Source organism: Nomascus leucogenys, chromosome 15 (assembly GCF_006542625.1).
Source record: "Nomascus leucogenys isolate Asia chromosome 15, Asia_NLE_v1, whole genome shotgun sequence".
Lineage (NCBI taxonomy): Eukaryota > Metazoa > Chordata > Mammalia > Primates > Hylobatidae > Nomascus > Nomascus leucogenys.
The window spans coordinates 8003583-8023395 of record NC_044395.1 but is presented as its reverse complement, the minus strand read 5'-3'; the positions used below and the strand labels follow the sequence as shown (position 1 = coordinate 8023395).

Below are 19813 nucleotides of genomic sequence, written 5' to 3'. Positions count from 1 at the left end.
TGTGGAAGAAGGAAGGAAGGGCATTTAAATTCGATTGTGGGGAGGGAGGTCGAGGAAACTTCCACCAGGAGGCAAAAGGAGCTGTGTCCTTAGGGTAGAAGTTCTCTAGACTAACATGGGGAAGAGGGGACGGCCACTCCAGAGGGACAGGAGGCACGAGGCAGCAGAGCACATTCGGACAATGTCAGCGGCTCTGTGCGTTTGGAGTAAAGGGGCATATGAGAGGGTGGGGAGACTTTCATTCTGAAAATCTTTGTCCTGAAGGTGTTGGGATGCTGTCAAAGGAACATACACCCCCGAGAAGATAGCGAACTCTGTGCAAAGCTCGTGATTTGGTTATTGTCATGGCGGAGCTACTGACATAGTTGAATGATGAATGGAAACTTCAAAACCTTGAGTATAAGGCATGTGCCTTCATGACCCCCTACTGGGTGGGAGAGAGTTAAAGCTGTTGTTTCTGGACCCTATATAGCCTTGTGATCTCCTGAAGCCTAAAATGAGTGTCTCACACACACGCCAGCTCACTTAGTCTTTCTGTTTCTCTGTCTCTCCTCTCTGGCCTGTACAATCCACCACCTGTGCCTCTCCCCCTTCCTCTGCCATCACTACAGTACTCAGCCATCTGGGGATGCACACAGGGTGTACACGGCATCCACTGTGGGATGAGGGGGCCTTTAAATCTGTGGCTGGCTCCCCCCAAGCCCCTCTCGGTTGCTGGGTTCATCAGCTCATGCATTTGGTTTCCCATTGGTGATTTGGGTTGAAAAAAGAGGCCCAGATGCCTAGTGATGAGAGCATTTTTTTTTTTTTATGAATTGGAAAATGACAATAAGCAGCTAGCAGATCCCAGTTCACAATGAAGTGAATATCAATACTTGTGGTGGTAGTGACCTTGAATATTTTTTTAAAATTACAGAGCAAGAATTCTCGGGGTGCATTATTATATACATTCTGAATCTCTTCACTGTACAAAACAGAAAATCTATCCTTTATGGACAAGAGCATCTCTGGTGTACAGCATTGACTTTAAAATCAACTTTCTAAAGTGCAGGCAGAAGAAAATCTATGGCTACTCTTAGAGACATTCTTCCCTGTCAACATAGATTATGACATTGCTTCCCTGGGTTCCACTGGGGTGGGACAGGGATGAAAGCCATGCTGAAAGGAAGCACTCTTGATTTCTTTCCAGTTGTAATAGGAAGGCAATGATGTCAGTGACGGATTGGCATAGCTGCTGTGTTCCACATCATAGGTATGACCTTATCGGAAGTTTGCCTTCCTATGCTCAGGACAGATCCTGATTCCTGATGTAACATGAAAACATGAGAGGCAGCTCACATGAATCACCTTAAATTCTCTGGTTAGAAAGTGACTTTCGACTCCCTTGTAGACTTACTATCAGCAGTGTCCACATGGAGATGAAAATGAGGGGACACTGTAAGGCAAGCAAGACTCAGTCTTGATGGCACCTGTGCTCAAAGCTGAGCAGGCCTCAGGAGCAGCTGGTGGGCTTGATATAACACAGGCTGCTGGGTCAAAGCCCTTCTGATGTAGGTCTGGGCTGGGGTCCAAAAATGGGGATTTCTAACAATCTCCAAGTTGACCTGCAGACCACACTTGAAGAACCACTGTGATAGAGAATCTACGATCTCAAATAACCCAGGAACCATAGAAAGACCCTAATACTTCCTTGATATGTGAGATAATTACTTGTCAGGAACACACAAAGGGAGTCCACACCTAGAATTAGGGAGATACACTGACCCACAAAGATTCCTTTTCCATTGTAATTGTGAGTGAGCAAATCTGGCAGAATCTATAGTATGCATAAAGTCAACAATGAACAAGACTAAGACAATTTAACTAAAAAATACAACCGTCTATGTATTTTCAAATTTTCCTTGGCATGAATTCAATGGTATGGATCTTAGAATATCTGTTGATAATAAGAGCGAAAGGTAGATTTCCTGTTATTTTCACAGACAAACAGGAGAGGTTAGTGTTCAGATTTTCTGGTTGGTAAGTCTTGCTTCTGACCAGTTCCAGTATTCAGCTGTTTTCACCTGTAGAGTATGGATTTCTCTCTGCAAAAACCTCTGCCCTAATCTGATAAAGAGAAAACCCAAAGCAAAGCTCATGCCCAGAGAAAGGGGCATTGATATGGAATTGGAGCCCTGGCATCAGCTGCCAAAGCTCTGTTGATAATGATGGCATGTCCCAATGAAGTAAAAAGAAGGCATTTGAAGTATTCTATGCAGAGATCTATCTTCCTTGCATTCCTCCTCCGTATTGCTCTGATTCGATTAAAGGAGCTTTGAAAACTTCAAAGAACTTTCATGTTTTGCTAGTTTCTCATAAGTGTCTATCTTAAACCAATATTACAATTTTAAGCATGGCCTGGGTAGATACGTGCCATCTTCTGAAATGATTTCTGACACAAGGTAAGTTGTACCAACCAAGGCCAAAGTGAAAAGAATCATAGGCTGTATGACACTCAGGCTCTCCTACATTCTAAGTCTTTTTATTTCCCCCAATGACCATTATCAATCATTTCAGAAACACGTAATCTCCTGATGTTTTTACTATTCTAGACTTGACAAAAAAGGAGGGTTCTGAAGTCCTGGAACGTCTTTTTATGTAGAGTAGCTCCATTCTTCCAGCACACAGCTACCACAAGGCTAAACTCTCCCTAAGCAGAATGGGATTTATTTATTTATTTTTTAATCCCCTGAAGAGAAGTTAGGTCATGATGAATTCTTCTTAAGAAATCAGCATTTGGCTTTCAAAATGTTAAGCTACACTGGAAGTGGGTTGTGGAGGCAGAGAGCAGTCGCTAGCCATGGAGGAAATCTTCTCAAATGCTTTCTCAGCTTCTGTTTGGGGGAAGAGGTTTTCTTCCATTTTTATCAGCTCTCTTTCCCAAATCCTATAAGCTACGAAGGAGGGGACCCACCGGCAAGGGCGGGGGTTTCTGTGGCTTGCTGATAGTCACACAGCTGTCGAGGGACCAGTATTTCTGAAATCCTTCCTGAAGAATTTCAGAAAACAGAATTTCAGAAATACTGGTGCCTCGACAGCCATGTCAAGGGCACAGCTGGGCACAGGCCTGGAGGTGGCTCCTGAACGGAGTGGCAGCAAGGGCTTTAAGAGGTCTGCACGCGGGTGTTTGATTGGCAGGTCTGTGACTCTCCAGTCGAACGACCTTCAGGCAAGTTACCGAATCTGTCTAAGCCTCAGTAGTTTTCATCAGCAAATGGGTCTAAGGATCCCTACTTTTATTAGATTGCTAGGGGATGTAATAAGGGAATGCATGCAAACTCAGCAGAGGACCTGGCCATAGGCCTCAGTACCATCTCCCCGAGGCTGGCCCCCATTCAGCAATCACAAGGCTTCGGGGGTAGAGAAACATGCTGAGGTCAGCACACTGAAACCATTACAGGTTTTGATTTTTTTCTCACCACTCTCCTCCCTCCCCAGTTCAGCTTTCTATTAAGGGATCCCAAAACGCTAACGCAGCTCTTGGTGAAAGGAGAAAGGGAAAAAGTGGCCAAATCAAGGGGTCGGGGGCAGCAGGGCCAAGGTCACACATCTCGTTGGTATAACATCTTTTAACGTGAGGAGGAGCTCAGTCCCTATCCTTTTCAGTAAATTCTCAAACTATGCAGCTCTATGTTTCCTCTTCTACCCTTGTAGCATCAACTCTGCAGTTTGAAATAAGGTTTTGCAAAACTTATGCAAAAAGTTTTCTTTTCTATAAGAGACGCTGAAGAAGTCACCTGGCATTTGCTAGTAGAACTATCAATAAAATGAAGACAACAATCCTGCCTTCAGCCCAACTCCACTGCCCAGAAAGGCTGGCAGTGTGGGGACAAAGGGGGCAGTGGCAGCTCACCCTGATGCAGAGAGAGCAGCAAGGGACTCTGATGGTGAGTCAGGTGAGGGAAGCTGCTCGGGTCTCACCACACCTCGTAGAAAATCCCTCCAGCAACCAAAACCGAATGAAAGGCCAAAGGTAACATAAACCGCCAGCTCTACCAACCACTCAGGCTGCAGACAAGACAAGGGAGTGGATTGTTCCAATGGTGGCCGCATCTTTCCTTCATTCTATTCCCGCTATCTTAGTTCACGCTGCCTATGGATCACCTCTGGGATCTCAGACACATCTCGTCATAATTATCAAGTGGCAAAAAAGGCGAGCCGCCATCCCCTTGGAGGTAAAGAAAGGCATGATGAAGTCTTAGGGCCAACAGGGTTCCCCTGGTGTCTCTCCTGCAGCATGAAGGCCAGTGTTTCCAGGGCCTGTGGCCAGGATCTGGTTATCTTGCCTGGAAGGATGTTCAAACAGCCATGGCCCGTGGTGTTTTTTTCTAATGGTGTCGTTGGAAACGAGTAATTCCATCCAGAGGTGAAAACAGAGTAGCACCTCCACAGCCTGCCCAGGAGATTAGGAATAATGAAGCCTCATTTTAGCATCTGTTTGTTTTGTTTTTTCAGCATTTGCAGGAATGACAGCAAAATATTGGCTCCCTGACCCTGGAAGGGTGGAATCACTTCTTGTGGAAGGGAAAACGCCTGGAGCGGGGCAGCGGGCACAGGCCTGGAGGCGGCTCTAGGGAGAGGTAGGGGCTCTGGGCTGGCGGTCCCCCTGCTGGGGAGGACTCACCTTCACATACAGGAGAGAAACATCATCCCTGTGGCAGGGAAACCCATGCGGTGGGCTGAGCTTTCTCACTCCCTCTCTTGGAAGCTCTCTCAAGCCCCTCTGAGCATTTGCAATTGTACCCCCTTAGCTGCTGCCACCCTTCATCCAGATCCCCCCAAACACTCCACCTTCACACCCTGCAGAATCAGGAGAGAGGAACCCACCTCCTGCGAGAGCTGCCGCCATCTGTAAGGTTGCCCTCACCACCCAGAGGCGAGGAGGAGAGCCCACCTATCCCTGCTTTCCCTTCCCAGCTCCCGGCAGCCACTAGGCTTTCACCTTCCCAGTCCTAAGGGACCTCCCCGGCTCCGCTCGCTCTGGGCGGGCTCAGGGCTTTGCAAGCGCTGCTGCTGCCACCATCAGGCTGACTGAGGCACTGCAGCCTCCACCTGGCGTCAGGGCCCGAAATAGTGCCCCAGCTCTTGGTGCGGCTTCAAAAGAACAGCTCCTCTCTGCCTCCGCAGTTGCCCCTCACTCAGGTGCAGCTTCCTATGTAAGAAGAAGGCTTCAGAGGGCATCTCCCTGAAGAAACAGAACTCCTTGTGAATGTGGGGTGGACCCCAGCGTCCTCTAGCAAGATGCAGGAAAAGTGCAGGTCCTAGGATTTAGGCAACGCAACCACTGAGGGATTAAGTGGTGGTTTTGTTTTCTTTGCCACAAGGTCAGTGAGGCAGGGAAGGGTGGGAATCACTCCTCCTGCCACTCCCGGATGAACGTGCTAAGCTTCCTGCGCAATGATTCAACCGGGCCCCAGTGTTACTCTGAAGCTGTCATTGCTCCCAGCATTGCCAAGGGTGACAGGTGGACTGTCACACTGCACCAGAGCCGTCACCTGTGACATTTGCAGGTGACTGACAGAAATGGGCACTGACATGCGTTAAAGAACAGAAGGACCCGATGGTTTCCTGTCGAAGCTGAGCAGTGGGTGGCTTGGCAGAGGATGTTTCTCTTGGCGTTGTCTCTGGTGACCCAAAGGGCATTCAAAGCCTTCCAGAAAGGAACAACTTCCTGCAGGGCACGTCCACACTTCACTTAGTCAGGTTCTTCTTCTGCCTCCTGCCAGGGGCCCTCTCAGCATCTCCGCATGTGCTGATGTTACAAGCACTGCTGGCTTCTCCTCTCATTACCCCTCATTCCATTCCAATATTTCCACACTTATTCACAGCCTTCTATGTGCCCAATAGTGTGCTAGACACCAGGGGTGATAAAAGACTTGGATTTTAATCAACCAATTAAGAGAAGCAAAGTCCCTGCCTTTGCTTCCTTCCTTTTTATTATTATTATTATTATTATTTGTCAGAACAGCCACAAAAGGAGCTACTCAAGCAGTATGTCCTTAATTACTCTTCAGCCCAAAAGCCTGGCCTGTTATTTCCTCTGGAAACTTTGTGCCCCGAGGTAAAGCTGAATGCCAGAAAGATAAAAAAACTGACTCAGAAAGAGTCTGGAATAAAACAAATTGAGCTACAATGCTGCATCCTTGTTCGAAGGCCAGACCTGGGATTTGGTTCCATGATTTTCATAGGAAACTCCCTAGAATCCTTTTCCAGGCCTAGACACTGGGGATTGCCACAAATTATAAGACTACGACCTGTCTTATGACACCATAGCTTAGGATACTCTCCTGCATTTTTTAGTGTTGATGTGGAACAGCTGGATGTACCAGCATCTTGAGGAGCATCAAGGCACATGAATAAGTGAACCAGACTGAAAATGACTTTAGTCAAGCAAAGTAACCTCTCTGGGGGTATGACAGCAATAATGCCCACTTCTCATTACTTCTGCTGATGAAATGAGGTAGTGCTTGTGAAGGCCACTCTGCAACTTATGAAGCTTTATACAAATGCTAGTTATCATCACCATCATCATCATAAGAACATAATTATTGCCACGACTAACAACACCCTCAACAACCAAAAGAATTTTCCAGGCACCTACAAGAAAATTTGCTGGCAAAGAGCAAATAGAATGCATCACCTACCCCCTAGAAATGTGTCATCCAAAATAAATAGATTGTTGCTAAGAGATAATATTCAGAGAATCTTACAGTTGGAGAGATTTTAGACGTCATCTAGTCTACTCTCTAACCCATTTCTTAGGAATTGACTCCTACATTCCTGATGGCCTGAATTCCACTGTGAGTCAGAACACTCTCAGCAATGAGAGACTGTTCAGTGGGCCAGCCTTAGACATGAGACTTACATATCCACAGTCATGGAAATAACACTGTCTATTTCTTGCTGAACAATCGGGGTTTTGCTTCACCATTGAGCTTGTCCTGCTAGCCTCCACCAGTTCCTGAAGAGAACAGAGACCAAAGTGTGGAACATACAGGTAGATCTGATGACATTCTCTACTCTTAAATGAAAGGGTACTCAGTGCCAGAGCCTTGTAAAACATTTCCAACATCTTCTGAGTAGAATCATTTAACTTGTAACCTTGGTTTCCCTAAAGCCAGTATAACTTAGCTTCCTCTTGAGAACAAGAAAGACATCATCAGCAAAATGTCCCTAGGTTTTTGTGCTTACCTGCTCCAGTGCTGTTTCCCCTTCTGGTTAGCACTCATCTTCAATGTTAGGCTGCCTGCGTCTCTGACTAGCCAAGGGGACCCACAAACTGGCAAATCCCATTCCTCAATGCACTCTGTCTGCTCAAGTCCAGTGTGCAGCCAGCAGTCCTGCCTCTGTGTGTTTCCATGATCTTTTTTCTTCTCTTCCACATTCTTTAGCTAACACATCACTCTGGCATTCATCTACTCACCATCCTTCTGTGCCTCCTCTCTGGAATGTGGACTAACCATTAAGGTCAATTCCCCCCATACTTATTCTCTTGCTCACTTCATCCATCAGCTAGAAAGAAAGATTAAAAAGTATATTTCCATTCAATTTTACATTTTTAGCCCCATGTGAAACACAAAAATACAAAGAAGTAAAAATAACATGTTGATCCCTAAACCCATGATGTAGAGAGGACCACAAACCCATAGGCTACTAGCAATGTTTCTCAGGTATTTACTTAATTCTCTCAATCCATCCTCAAAAGATGTATAATGGTACCCATGGTCATTCACAAGTTGACCCTTCCCTTCCCAAGCTTCCTCTCCCACTTCCCTAACACAGTAGCACTCTAGCCATCATACTGCCTATGGCTTCTGAACATATCACATTCTGTTCTGCCTTCGTGTATTTGCATACACTGTAAGGTATGTAAGAGACTGGAAATCACTTTTCATGCTCCATTTAGAGAACTCTTGAGCATCCTATAATATCAAGCATGATGTCATCTCCTCTGTGCAACCTTTTCTGATGCCTTTGCTGATCCACCTGTTTTCAGAACACTCTGACAGCTCCGAACCCATCATATTGTAACCTTAATCAAAGTGTCTGCTCCCTAGCCAGAGTAAGAGCTCTGGGGCAGAAACATGGTCTTCATTATCTTTGCATCAAAAGCCCCAGCACAGTGCCTATAGCATAGGAGGCCCACAGTGAGTGCTGGCTGAGTGGCCAAGGGCTGAGCCTTAGTGTCATAAAGTGGTATTTGATCGCAAAGGAAGGAGCAGTATATTTCACCCACTGAGACACTAGACTATGTGGAGCCCCTGGGGGAAAAGGTGGAATAGTGACAGTGATGTTTGTTTGTTATTGCTGTAACTCTTGGCCTCAGATTTCAAATTCCAGTTGTCCAGGCATGAGTTAAAAAGAATCTGAACTTGCAACAACCATCCAGTGAATAAAGGCCAAGTGAGCAGACCATCTATATAATTCAGCATGATATGCGCACATCCTTTCTGATACTGACATACATAGGCCATCCATTGCAGTTTTAGTTTCAATTATCAAAAAAAAAATCAGCCTCAGATAAATCTACTTTGCTTTGCCTATGAAGACAGGCAAAGAGTAGAGTGAGAGCGTAGCTCCCATTTGAGGAAAGTGGCTAATTCGTTGCCAGTTCTGGAGATATCACACTGATTTAATATTAAGTGGTGTGTGCATGTGTGTGTGTGTGTATGTGTTCAGTAGGGTCAGGAGGGCATGGGAAGGCTTCCAGATGCCAGGAAAGACCTGTCCAGGGGATGCAGGCAGGTGTCTATGTTTGGCTGCTCCCTTTGCAGTTATTTCCAAGGAGAAGGATGACTTCCTCTTTCCACCCTTCATGCCCCAACAGAACAGCGCCACACAGAGCAGATTCACCTATGCTGGCCACTATTTCCATGGCTTTAACTTGTTACCAAGTATGCCAAAGAATAGCTGACATTTATTTAATGTTCATAGTGGTGTTGACTGTGTACTCACTGAAACATTGTATGCTTACGGAAGACATTTGTTTCCAAGCAGCTTATGCTAAATTGCAGTGATATAAAGGAAACACTTATCTAATATTGACATTTACCAACTTCTAGAAGTGTACAGCCAGAATACTCATTTTTACCACTGGGAGAGGAGAAAAAGAATTAAAAAGCATAATGATCCTAGTTCCTTCAGTGAGTTAGGAGCTATGAGTGAATGAAAGTTAACATGCAGTAGAGGGAGGTTCAATGGGGGAGAAGATCCCCCACCCTCTTGTGACCCTGGCTCTATGGCACCGTGTGCTTTCTGAGAGGACTGAAGCCCTTCCATGCTTCATAATAAAGCTTTGGCAGAAGGCAGGACATAGCATCCCTTCCCCGACCGTGAGAGAAGTATTCTGATGATCTATAAGCTATCTATATCCTTACTTGACATGCACTTCTAACTGGGTAAATTATGACTTTCTCTTGGGAAAAGAAAATGACATGCAGTGACGTATGGAACAGTACTGTGTCTTGATGCAGTCGATTCTCACATCATTCCTCTAACCGGAAATAAAATCCCACTCTACTTGGAATACAGGATGAAGCGATTACAACCTGGGCGCAATATACTGGCTGGCTTTGCTGCTCACTCCCTTATGAATAGCTGTGATGGGATATGAAATCCAAGGGAACAGTTAGCCCCCAGAGCAGCTGCTCCCACCGACCCTGCTCCGACAGTGCTGGGATGTCTGCTGGCCTTGAGGCAAGACTGGAGCTCCAATCACTCTGCTGCAAGCACCACCATTAAAGTCAAGATCAGTGTGGTGGGGGGAGTTCAAGTGTGCATTCCAGCATGCTCATGATCTTACCGACCTTCTCCACTGATGAATTAGAACACCCCTCTTTCCAGGCACAAGATGAGTTCAGTGCCTCTCTGTTTCTTGATGGACCCCAATAAAAAACGCCAGCACTGTTTTTTCACCTAAGGTCATCTCAACAACTTACAAGGATAAGGATTGTAGCTGCAAAATAATGCCTATGCCCCTCTAGCCCCCTTAGCATCCTCCATCTATATCGAGGCCAGAAAACCAGTGCTTTTGGCCCTCCTCCACGCTCCTCCATTATGGGCAATTTTCTTTTCCTCATCCATGTTTCCAAAACAGTTTATCTTTTTATCTCCTTGGAAGAAAAGTACTCTGCAAATCAAAGGTATCATTAGTATTGTTATTATTTTGCTATTGAAATCTCTTCAATTCGCTCTGGATTATTCATGTGCTTTTTTGGGTCTGCAATATAATGCTGCCTAAGTCACCCCCACTGGGCTGAACAAAAAAGAAAAATTGCATCTTCAGGCCTAATCTCCTGCTCCACCCCATCTCCTGCTGGCCCTGGCTTCCACCAACACAGGCACACACCAGGCAGGGCTGCTTCTTGGTACCATGCCTGGCTTGCCGCTGCTGTTCCAAGCCAAATCCTCCTCTGTACACCCAAGAGGGGGACCCCATGGTATCCTCTTGGAGCAATGTGAAGGCCTTGACCTCACCCCACCTGTCCTCCCCCTAGGGAGTTTCTTTTCCATCCTCAATAGGTCTGGCTGGCAACTGAGGACTCCCTACTGGGACACAGACATGCAACCACTCCCATTTCCAACAGACATGCCCCAGTTCCCCCACCCGCAGATTTGTTAAAGAAGTGGTCCCACACCCTTGGCAGCTGTGCATTGGCCTTCTGGCACAAAAGAACTGATTCTTCTTCCTCTAGACAAGACGTCATCCCACTTGGGGTTCTGGTAGGAGGGAGAAACACACATTACTTCCCTCATCTTTTGTTTTATGACATTTCTGAGTGAGTGTAAGTGTTTCCAAAGTTGCTGTTCACTCCCCACTTTGTTTGCTGATTCCTTCTCTGCCTGTACCCCCTATGATCCCTCCATTCTTTAGGCCACCTCTGATGTGTTCAGGCTCTCTTCCGATGCCTTCCCAACCTTGCCCCTCCCAAGGGAACTCCTTGCTAGTTCAAGCCTCTTGAAGTGGCTCCTCCTTTTCCATGCTTCTTGTCATCTCCATGGCTCCCTTCACCCTGGCTGGCTCCCTCCGCTCACTCTGTTTTACCCTTCTGTCTACTAGATGCCTTTCTATTCCCTAGGAGATTCAGATCACCATGACCCTCTGCCCTCTGACAGCCGCTGACAGCCCCTTTCAGTGTTTCCAGCCAGGCAGGAGAGCAAGTGGGCTGCTTAGATTCTTCCCAATAGGGAGATGGTACCTCAAATGCATGCTTAGCTCAGGGATGCCATTAACAGGTAAATGCAAGTTTTCACTTTTACCCCAATACACTACAGTGCGCATGCAAAGCCAAAAGATCTGGGTTCAGCAGAATTAGAACCTTCAGAATGGCAGAATCACAAGGCAGGACAAGGTGCTCTAGGAATGCCAGAGCAAAATGCCAGAGAGCGGGGAAGAGACCACCTTTCTTAAGAGCGAGTGTCTGGAGTAGAAGGCGCCAAGTTCTTGCCACTGTGGCTCCCCTGTCTGTCTCCCCTGTCTCCGAAGTGGGGATTGGAGATCACCCTGGAGGCAGGGAGTCATCAGTCCTCTAGGACCTTATTCCCTCCAAGCTACCTAAGCTGTGCATGTGCAGGCTGGATGGGATGGGGCTTGAAGCTTAAGGAGGGCACGGAAGGAAATAGTTGTGGGTGAAATGAAATGATAAGGAGGAAAAAATATAGCAAGTTCTAAGTTTATGGATGACAAGAGAATCGATTATTTTTTCACCCAGGGGCAGAACATGCCTATTCTCAGCAGGAGGCAAATTGTGCTGTGACATTACCCCTCTCTGAACAAAGCATGACCATCCTGACAGCTGAGGGAAGAGGCATCCCCAGCAAGGGAGAAGCCCACAAGCAGTACACACTGGCAGCTCTCCATTCCCTTGTTGGGAGCCAGGCCTGGGGACGCTGGCAGGGGTGGAATCGGGAGGAATGTTATTTAGCCTTACTACTGCCACCTTAAGAAAGATAAAGAAATCCTTGATCTCAATCTATATGAAAAGCCCAAACTTTCAAAGAATAGGGACCCACCATATTACTGATATTAATTATACATTGATTTCTGTTCTCTGTCTCTCTAAAGGGTTATAAAAAAAAAGTAAAGGTAAATAAACATTTGACAAATTAGGAAGAAAAGGACGGCTGGAATGGACTTTAAGAGTTTATTTGTATCTTGAGAGCACTGCTTGGAGCACTCTTTCTGCACGGGGACCAAGATACTGGGAGCATGGAGCCTGGGAATCGTGTTCGCAGAAACTCTTAAGTGCCATGCAGATTCCCACTGTGAGATGTGTTGGACAGCAGATGGCCATGTCATTGGAGTGCCAGATAAGGCGCTAAAAACAACCCTGGACATTTGTTGTCTCTGAGGGAAAGGCCATCCCCTGAGTCTCTTTGCATTTCCTGGGAGAGGCATCCCAGCATGCAGGAGGTAGGGGTCAAGCAGGTGGCTGTGTGAGGGTGCCAGGTGGGGGTGTAACCTCAGGCCTCATTCCGGGGGATCACAGTGGAAGCCATTTAGAGCCATGTGGGCTAGACCTCCCAGGACCTGTTAGACATGGATGCGTTCTATCCAATAAGTTGATGAATGCATGACACTGGGTAGGGGTGGGGCACAGTATATGAGCTAAGCATATATGTGAAGATGGTCAAATAGAATCCTCTGGGGAATTCATAATGCTCAAAACAACATCCACATAAACAAATTTCCACAGATCGAGGCAAAAGACAACCATATCACATTGCAGCGAAGTCCATAAAACACCTTCCCACTTGATGGCTCGACCCCTTAATTCCCGTAGTCGGACACTGTCTATTCAAGAAGCATAATATGTACAGGGATGCAGGGTATCTGACCAGCCATGTCCACTTGGGTCTCCTAATCTTGGTTTAGACCTGTTTTCCAGCCTGTGGACCAGGTATCTACCATTTGGTAAGGTGGACAGTGACGGCCAAGCTCAGAACACTCCAGGAGCACAAGGCATTAAGAACTGCATGATTTTATGGTTTCTTCCTAGCGCTCTCGGGACTTGGGGTAGATAAAACACAGCATTTAACCTCCACAGGTAAATATTTAAAGATTCACATGAAGCAGTCAAGAAACAGCTCCAGACCAAGAAAGAAATAAGCACAACAGAAGATGTACACTGTAATGATTCAGACAGCCAGGGAGGTACTTAGACACCTATAGCCTTCTTATGCCAATCTACATAAATATCACAGATCAAGCTTCTAAATACACAAAAGGCTGATTAAAGCATACACTGGTTCCATGCAAATGTGAGTTCGTGTGTTTATGGGGGGTTGGTTGGAAGATTCCCTCCTTCTCAGGGGTTCTATATCAAAACTTCCTGAGTGAACTGGTAAGAAGCAAAGAAGAATGAGAGTGTGTGTCTCTGTGCGTGTGTGTGTGTGCTCATAAGCAAGCACATACACATCCAAGAAAGAGAGTAATCTTACAAAATGGTAATATAACTGAACCTCTCTCTATACCAGTGTTCTGAGATAGTTCTTATTCATTCAGCCTGAAACTCTGGGGAAGGCAATTTATCTTCCTGCTGCTGTAGGGAGCCCTGGTGAGAAGCACACAACCATATGAATACATGAGTGAGTGTGTGTGTTTGTGTGTGTGTGTATGTGTACACACATTATCATTATACACAGGCATTAGTATGCACATACAAATATGAAGAAGGAACCCCTTCGGTTTCATCAGGAGGGCCAGAAGCAAAGTTTGAATTGTACAGATAAGGAGAAAATCTGCAGTGACCACAAGTACTGTTGGAAGAGCAGAAGGAAGCCAGGTTTTTGCTTATATTTGGCTTCTGCCCGACAGGGGAGAAACAGAAGACATGCTGTTTGCTTGCAAAGCCAGCCACCCATGGCGGTGCTTTGCTTTCTCGAAAACTTTTACCCTTCATTTAATCAACAGATGGACGTGCTCTGTTGTGGATTTTTTCTGAGAGTCTTGCACCTCTAAGAGCTGTGTTGGCTGGCACAAATGCAGCCTCAGATGGCAGAGGTGCATTGGCATTCCAAAAGAGTGGGAAGGAGCCCATGTACTTGCCCCTTCAAACTCAATTCCACAGGTGACTTTTGATGCCTTTGGCTAACTAGGCACTCACATTCCCTCTCCCGAATTTCCCTCTCCTTCCTGCACCACTACCAGCCCCAGGGCTCCCAGTGGCAAGGAGCCTAGAGGTGGCAAAGTTCTTTCTGGAGAGTCCACCTGCTTCTCTGCCCCTGCTAGGCTGCAGAAAGAAAACAATCAGCACCATGGGCGAAATTTCATTTTATACCCTGAATTCAGTGCTGTGCAGGATTCAGAATTCAGCCTAATTTAGGGAACTCGATGACGTTCAATGAAACTCTTTACAAGCTTTTCCCAACCACTGCAAATTACCCCCACAATACATTCTGTAACTGCAACCCCCTTTTCAACGGTGCAAACCACACACATTCGCTTTTGAATACACTTGTGCAAGTCAGACCCTATTCAAGCTGAAATATCCACCTAAACCAAGCTCTCCCTTCCTGCCGTCTCCTTCCCTGGCCTGGGTCTGAAGGAGAGGAGGTGCCCAGAAGTTCAGAGTGGCATAATCACAGAGATACTACCTAATTAACATACCAGAAGCATAAAGAACTCATTTGCATTGGAGAGTTTGAGCTGGATATTGACAAGTGAGAGGAGAAAGTCATTCCCCTCCCCTCCCATACCCCTTCTTTCCAAAGGAAAATAAACAGTACCATTTTGTTGCATTCGCAAAGGCAAAGAGGCAATGCTAGGGCATTTCAGCCCGGCACCGAGAGACGCATCCATCAGTCCGAGTTCCCGAAGCCTGCCCACATTCCTGCCCACAGCCTCCCGCGCCCTGACAACCCAGCCGACTTTCTTCCAACTCCGGCAGCGCGGGGGTCCTACCTTGACTGAAAAGGAAGAAGCAGACGAAGAGCAGATCGAGCTGGAAAGGTTTCATTCCTTAGCGCAGCGAAGGAAAGCCGGCAGGGTAACTTGGGTGTGCAGTTAGTTTCTCTTCCTTGGCGGCTCTCGGTGCTCAGCCTCCGCCGGTCCTCTCGGGTTCGCGCCTACCATCTGTCCGTCCGTGGGTCCCTCCGGGTGGCTTCGGTCTCTTTGTGCCTCTGGGGATCTGCAGTCGGCCAACGCAAACTGCCTGTTTTTAGCCGCCTCGGGAAGCCGGGATTGTCAGCAATGTCCCCACTCGGAGCGGATCCATTCTCTGGCTCTTGGCATCCCAGGCACACGGCTTCCTCAGGCGGGCTCCTCCCACAGTGAGCGAGCGAGCTAGTGACGAGTGACAGAAGGACTCCTTTCACTGAAGCTGAGGCGAGGGGAGAGGGAGGGGAGACAGGTCATAATTAAAGAGGAAACACTCGGAAAAAGGAGATCTATGCAAAACGGACAGTGGGGGAAAAGGCTGTGTTCTTTCTTTTCCCTCAATCGGGAAAAATTCAGCTTTTGTCACCATTATTGACCAAAAGGCATCTTGAGCTTGGAGCGGAGCTGTGACTTTTTGTCCACACGATGTCCTGTTTAACAGTGAAGTTAAGGATGACTATACGTATGCATGTGCACAAAAACATGCATGCCCTGCCTTTGCACAGGAACTGGAAACTGGGCTGAAAGGGAACTAGGAAGGGGGGGTGTGCATCTTTCCCTCGGAAGGACTTGGCCAATGTGTGCAGCGGGAGGCTCGGAGTTGGAGGAGAGATAAGCATGCTTTGCATTTCTGAGAGTTTCCTGTGGGTGGGTGGGTGGGTGGGGGGGTAGGTAATAAAACCTGAACATTTGGATCTTAGTTTGCTTTGCACTCCTCCTGGAGGACAAAATGCAGGAACTAAAGGGAAGGCAAGTAGGTTTGTGACACACACCCATTTATTATCATTATCCTGGTTTGTGCATTTCCTAACGAGGACAGGGGAGCAGCCTGTCTTTGCATTCAGAGCCTCTCCTCTAATGAGCGCTCCATCACTCTGAGCCTGTCTTTTCTCCAAGAGGTGCTGTGAGTCCAATTGCGAAGGAGAGGCCAAGGTCATAGGCACTTGCCTCCTAAGGATCTTCAAGTCTTTTACCTGTCATGAAATTCACACTCCACACTCAAATCAAACTCGATTTCCTCCAGGATATCAACATGAATTTATCTGGGTCTATTTACTTAATAGACATTTAGGCATGCTTGGTATAAGCAGGCCATGGAGGGAAGCAAAATAATAGGCACAGACCATGCCTTCAGAAGCTCATAATCTAGTGTGCAAGCAGAGTATACACACAAGAGGCAAACTCTAGGGACATAACAAAGCAACACAGAAACATATTCAACGTTATGCAGTGTGAGAAGGAGAGGTAAAGAGAGAGGAGAGGAAAATGAAAGACGCTCCCCTGACATGTGCCATTCAGCATTCAGTTCTAAAATCAATCATTACTGTCTTCAGTCCCTGGACCTTGGGGAGGTCTTTTGGGAAACTCTTAGCCTTTCCTCCTTCAGTAGCACGCCTTTTGAGGACTCTGCTGACTACAAGGCACATTCCAACTCCAAGTTCCCATGCGGATGTTAACTTTAAAGAATTATCCCTTGGTATTTGTGAACAAGAAAGAAGGAAGCAGGGGCATATAGAAGTGTGCTAGTAGGAGCTGACACCTGGTAGATGACACCAAAGATCTACAAATCAGTAGATGTCTGCTTTGTACTTTTCTATTCTTAACTTAATAGCTTATTTAACTGCATCCCTTAGAGGCTGTTAAACATATCAAAGGGAAATTTGTAAGCAAACTTTGGGAGGAGAAACGGAAATGTTGAGCAACAGAAACTAAAAGGACACAAAAGGGGCAACCTATTAGCTAAATTAACAAACAAGTTACTGAAGCAGTGTCAGCTCAGCCTGACTCCATTAGCCTGGTATAACAGATCATGCAATAAGTGGAAGAGGCAAATCAGAAACACACACAGGAGATGAAAAATAATTTTAAATAACATATGCCAAATAACACATTAAGACTGAAAATAACGCTATGTATAGCGCCGTCACCTTAGTAGTAGCTTTCCATTAAGCCTATGGGGTTGTTGGGGAGAAATTTCAGGTGTCTGCGTGCCATTCTTGCAGTGAATAAGACAAATATTAGAATGCAGATTCTCTATCAAAGGTAGCAACATTTGATGTTTTAACTAAAGATTTATCCTTTAAGCTGTTGTTTAATTTTGAGTGCTAATTCCTCAATGGCGCAGGGCCCAGATTTGCTTAATTCAGCCCCCGAGGGAACTATTACAAAACCAGGGTCACAAGGCTAGTGAAGTGTGTAATACGCAATAATCAGGCACACGTACAGGCGTGTGCACCTCACACTCGCACTGACTCTTGGAAAGAAGAGGGGGGCCTGGGAGATCCAGGTTGGAAGGATCTTGTTTCGCTCTCCCATTGGTCCCCAACACTGGCCCCATGGCCCCCTTACGGGCTCCAGGCATCCCCCTCACCCCCACGCCCCAGCCAGCTGGGCCTGTTACCCTCTCCACTCCCCTCTACTGCCTCTTAAGTGATGAGCTGCCCGCCTCTAAAAGGACTAGGAGGCGTATCAAGCCTGAGTGCCGGAAAACCCACGGCAATCTTCAGCAGCCACCATGTGGGGCAGAGAACGCGAGCAGTACCTGCAGGACCCACAGCCGGTCGGGCTCTGGCGCCAGCCCCGACGGCGGCCCCGCCATCTCCGCCCGGCTGCCCGCGGCCTCACCTCCTCCGGGGGCTCGGTTAGCCTCCTGGCGCTGCAAGGCGGCCTGCGCGCGATTCGCTCCCGGGGAGGGAGGAGGAGGGAGGCGGCGAGGAGCCGACGGCTCCACCTGATGGAGAAGCGCGGAGAGTCCCTAGACCTCGGAGTGCGCTGCAAGCGGGGAGAGGAGAGAGACCACCGCCCCTGCTGGAAGCCTTCGCGTCTGGGGGGCGGCGCGCGGGGGAAGGGGTCTCTGGACAGTCGGTGGAGGCGGCAGCCCTAAAGAGACAGCCGAAAGGCAGCAACTTGGAAAACCGCCCGAATTCTGGTTTTCTGCACATCCAGGCTGGCTCCAGGTCTCGTGCCCACCGTGCAAGCCGGTGGGATGCCAGCAGGTGGCATCCTCTCCAGCGTTTCTTCGCCAGGCGTGGAGCCCGGAGGCCGAATACATCAGTCCCCAGCCCCCTCCCCAAGCCTCCAGTGCCAAGTGCTGGGTCCTGTGAGCCCCTGGCCCCACCCCCCACCTCCGCCAGCGGGGCGGGCTGGAACTGGGTAGCCCAGACCTGCGCTGAGGCGGGAGCCTACAGAGGATGCCGGCCGGCCCCAGGTTCTGCTGCTGGCTGGCCAACAAGTGACAGGAGGTCAAGGGCCCCACGGACAGTTTCCAAGCCCTGCTCTCCTGCTCTTCCAAGCCTTGCTGCCTGTTGCCCCCAGGGTTTTCTGAGATCTGGGACGAAGAGAGTGATGTGCAAGTTCTGGGTCTCGGTGCAGGAGTGAGGGGTGCGGCTGTCGAGTGCTCGGAGCAGGCTGGGTTCGGGCACACTGCAGACCTCAGCTCACCGCCACTCTCCTGACCTTCCTCGTGGCTGTCAGCCCAATGTCTAACATGTGTTATTCCCTCAGTTTGTCCAACGGCCTGTTTTGGATCCTTAAAGACACGTGGAATGACTATGATCATTCCTGTTCCTGGAAAGTTTGTCCTCTAGTTGGAAAGAGGTATATACAGGTGCGTATGTGAGAAAATATTATAAAACATCTCACTGACATTTTAATAAGAGAAATTGCCCTGGATGGCATCGGTCTGGGCCCTTCCTTTCCATTAGAGACGCATCCTTCTAGGTTAGCTTGCTTGGGGCCCTGCAGGAAAGCTGCAGGCTGAGGCAACAGTCCAGGGCCCCCACCTAGGCCCAGTGTCCCCACTGTCCTATCCTCCATCTCCCCCACTGCCATGCTGGCCGGGCTCCCAGCCACAGCTATTCTGTGTTCATGAGACACCATTATCACCAAGGAGAGGGAGTGGCTCTTTTAAGAGACGGACTGTCATTATGTACAGAGAATTTCCTGTTTAATGCCTCTTCACAGTATTTGTTGCAGAGATACATTAGAAACCACATTCCCTTTTTGTTTTTCATATATCCTGCCAGTACTGGTTAAACCTCTTTTGTCCAGGGATTTAACACATTTCGAACAGCCTCCTACTGGGAGTTCAGGGTAACCTGACTCTCCAGTCGTAGGTAAGTTAATAAGGACTCCAAGCCACATACACTTCCAGAGACCAGATGGTCATCAGAGGTCCTCGCTAGGTGGCAGCCTTTATGACCTGGGCAGTCACAGTCTTCTAGCCTATTTCTTTTTCATTTATCTGAACCAGATTTCTTGCTTACTTCTGTGTAGGTGGATTATGAGACCTTAACCCCTGTTCCCTGCAGTTGGTCTTTCCATTGTAGAGGGAAAGGGCTCAGAGAACCAGATACTCAACTTTCAGAAGCATCCCCTGAAGGGCAGGTTGTCTGCCCCCCTGATTCATTGAGGATTAGGCCTCCTGGAGGGAGTCTGGTGAGCCTGTTGATGTGGCGCTGGCCTGGCCACTGCTAACCAGTGTAGCCCCTTAATGAACCTGGGCACACCTTTCTTCATCTATTAAATGACTGGTTTGAGCCAGTGGATCTTCAGGATTCTTCAGAATCCTAAAGTCCCACTGTCTTCTGTTCCAGAGACCACACCTTTCATCATGGAGACAAATGGAAGTGCTCTTTAATGCCATCAGTGTTAGGGCAGATTATTTTGAGTGGTGGG

General features: G+C 47.7%; 1 protein-coding gene and 1 pseudogene across 5 annotated transcripts in view; one reads left to right on the top strand and one right to left on the bottom strand.

Annotated features, from left to right (window-relative positions):
• Positions 1-17854, bottom strand: part of KIRREL3 (kirre like nephrin family adhesion molecule 3) — a 581266-nt gene extending 563412 nt beyond the window's left edge. For 3 of the 5 annotated variants that reach the window (XM_030828765.1, XM_030828762.1, XM_030828766.1), the window contains exons 1-2: positions 17679-17854; positions 14942-15359 (exon numbers count right to left, since the gene is read on the bottom strand). In XM_030828765.1, coding sequence (XP_030684625.1) covers positions 14942-14996 — 55 coding nt within the window. In that variant the 5' untranslated portion in view covers positions 14997-15359; positions 17679-17854. Of the gene's footprint in view, positions 1-14941; positions 15649-17678 lie in introns of those variants that run through there. The other 2 variants (XM_030828764.1, XM_030828763.1) reach the window with 2 other exon arrangements.
• Positions 17855-17870: 16 nt separating this feature from the next.
• On the top strand, positions 17871-19237 carry LOC101176707 (annotated as a pseudogene).
• The last annotated feature ends 576 nt before the right edge of the window (positions 19238-19813 follow it).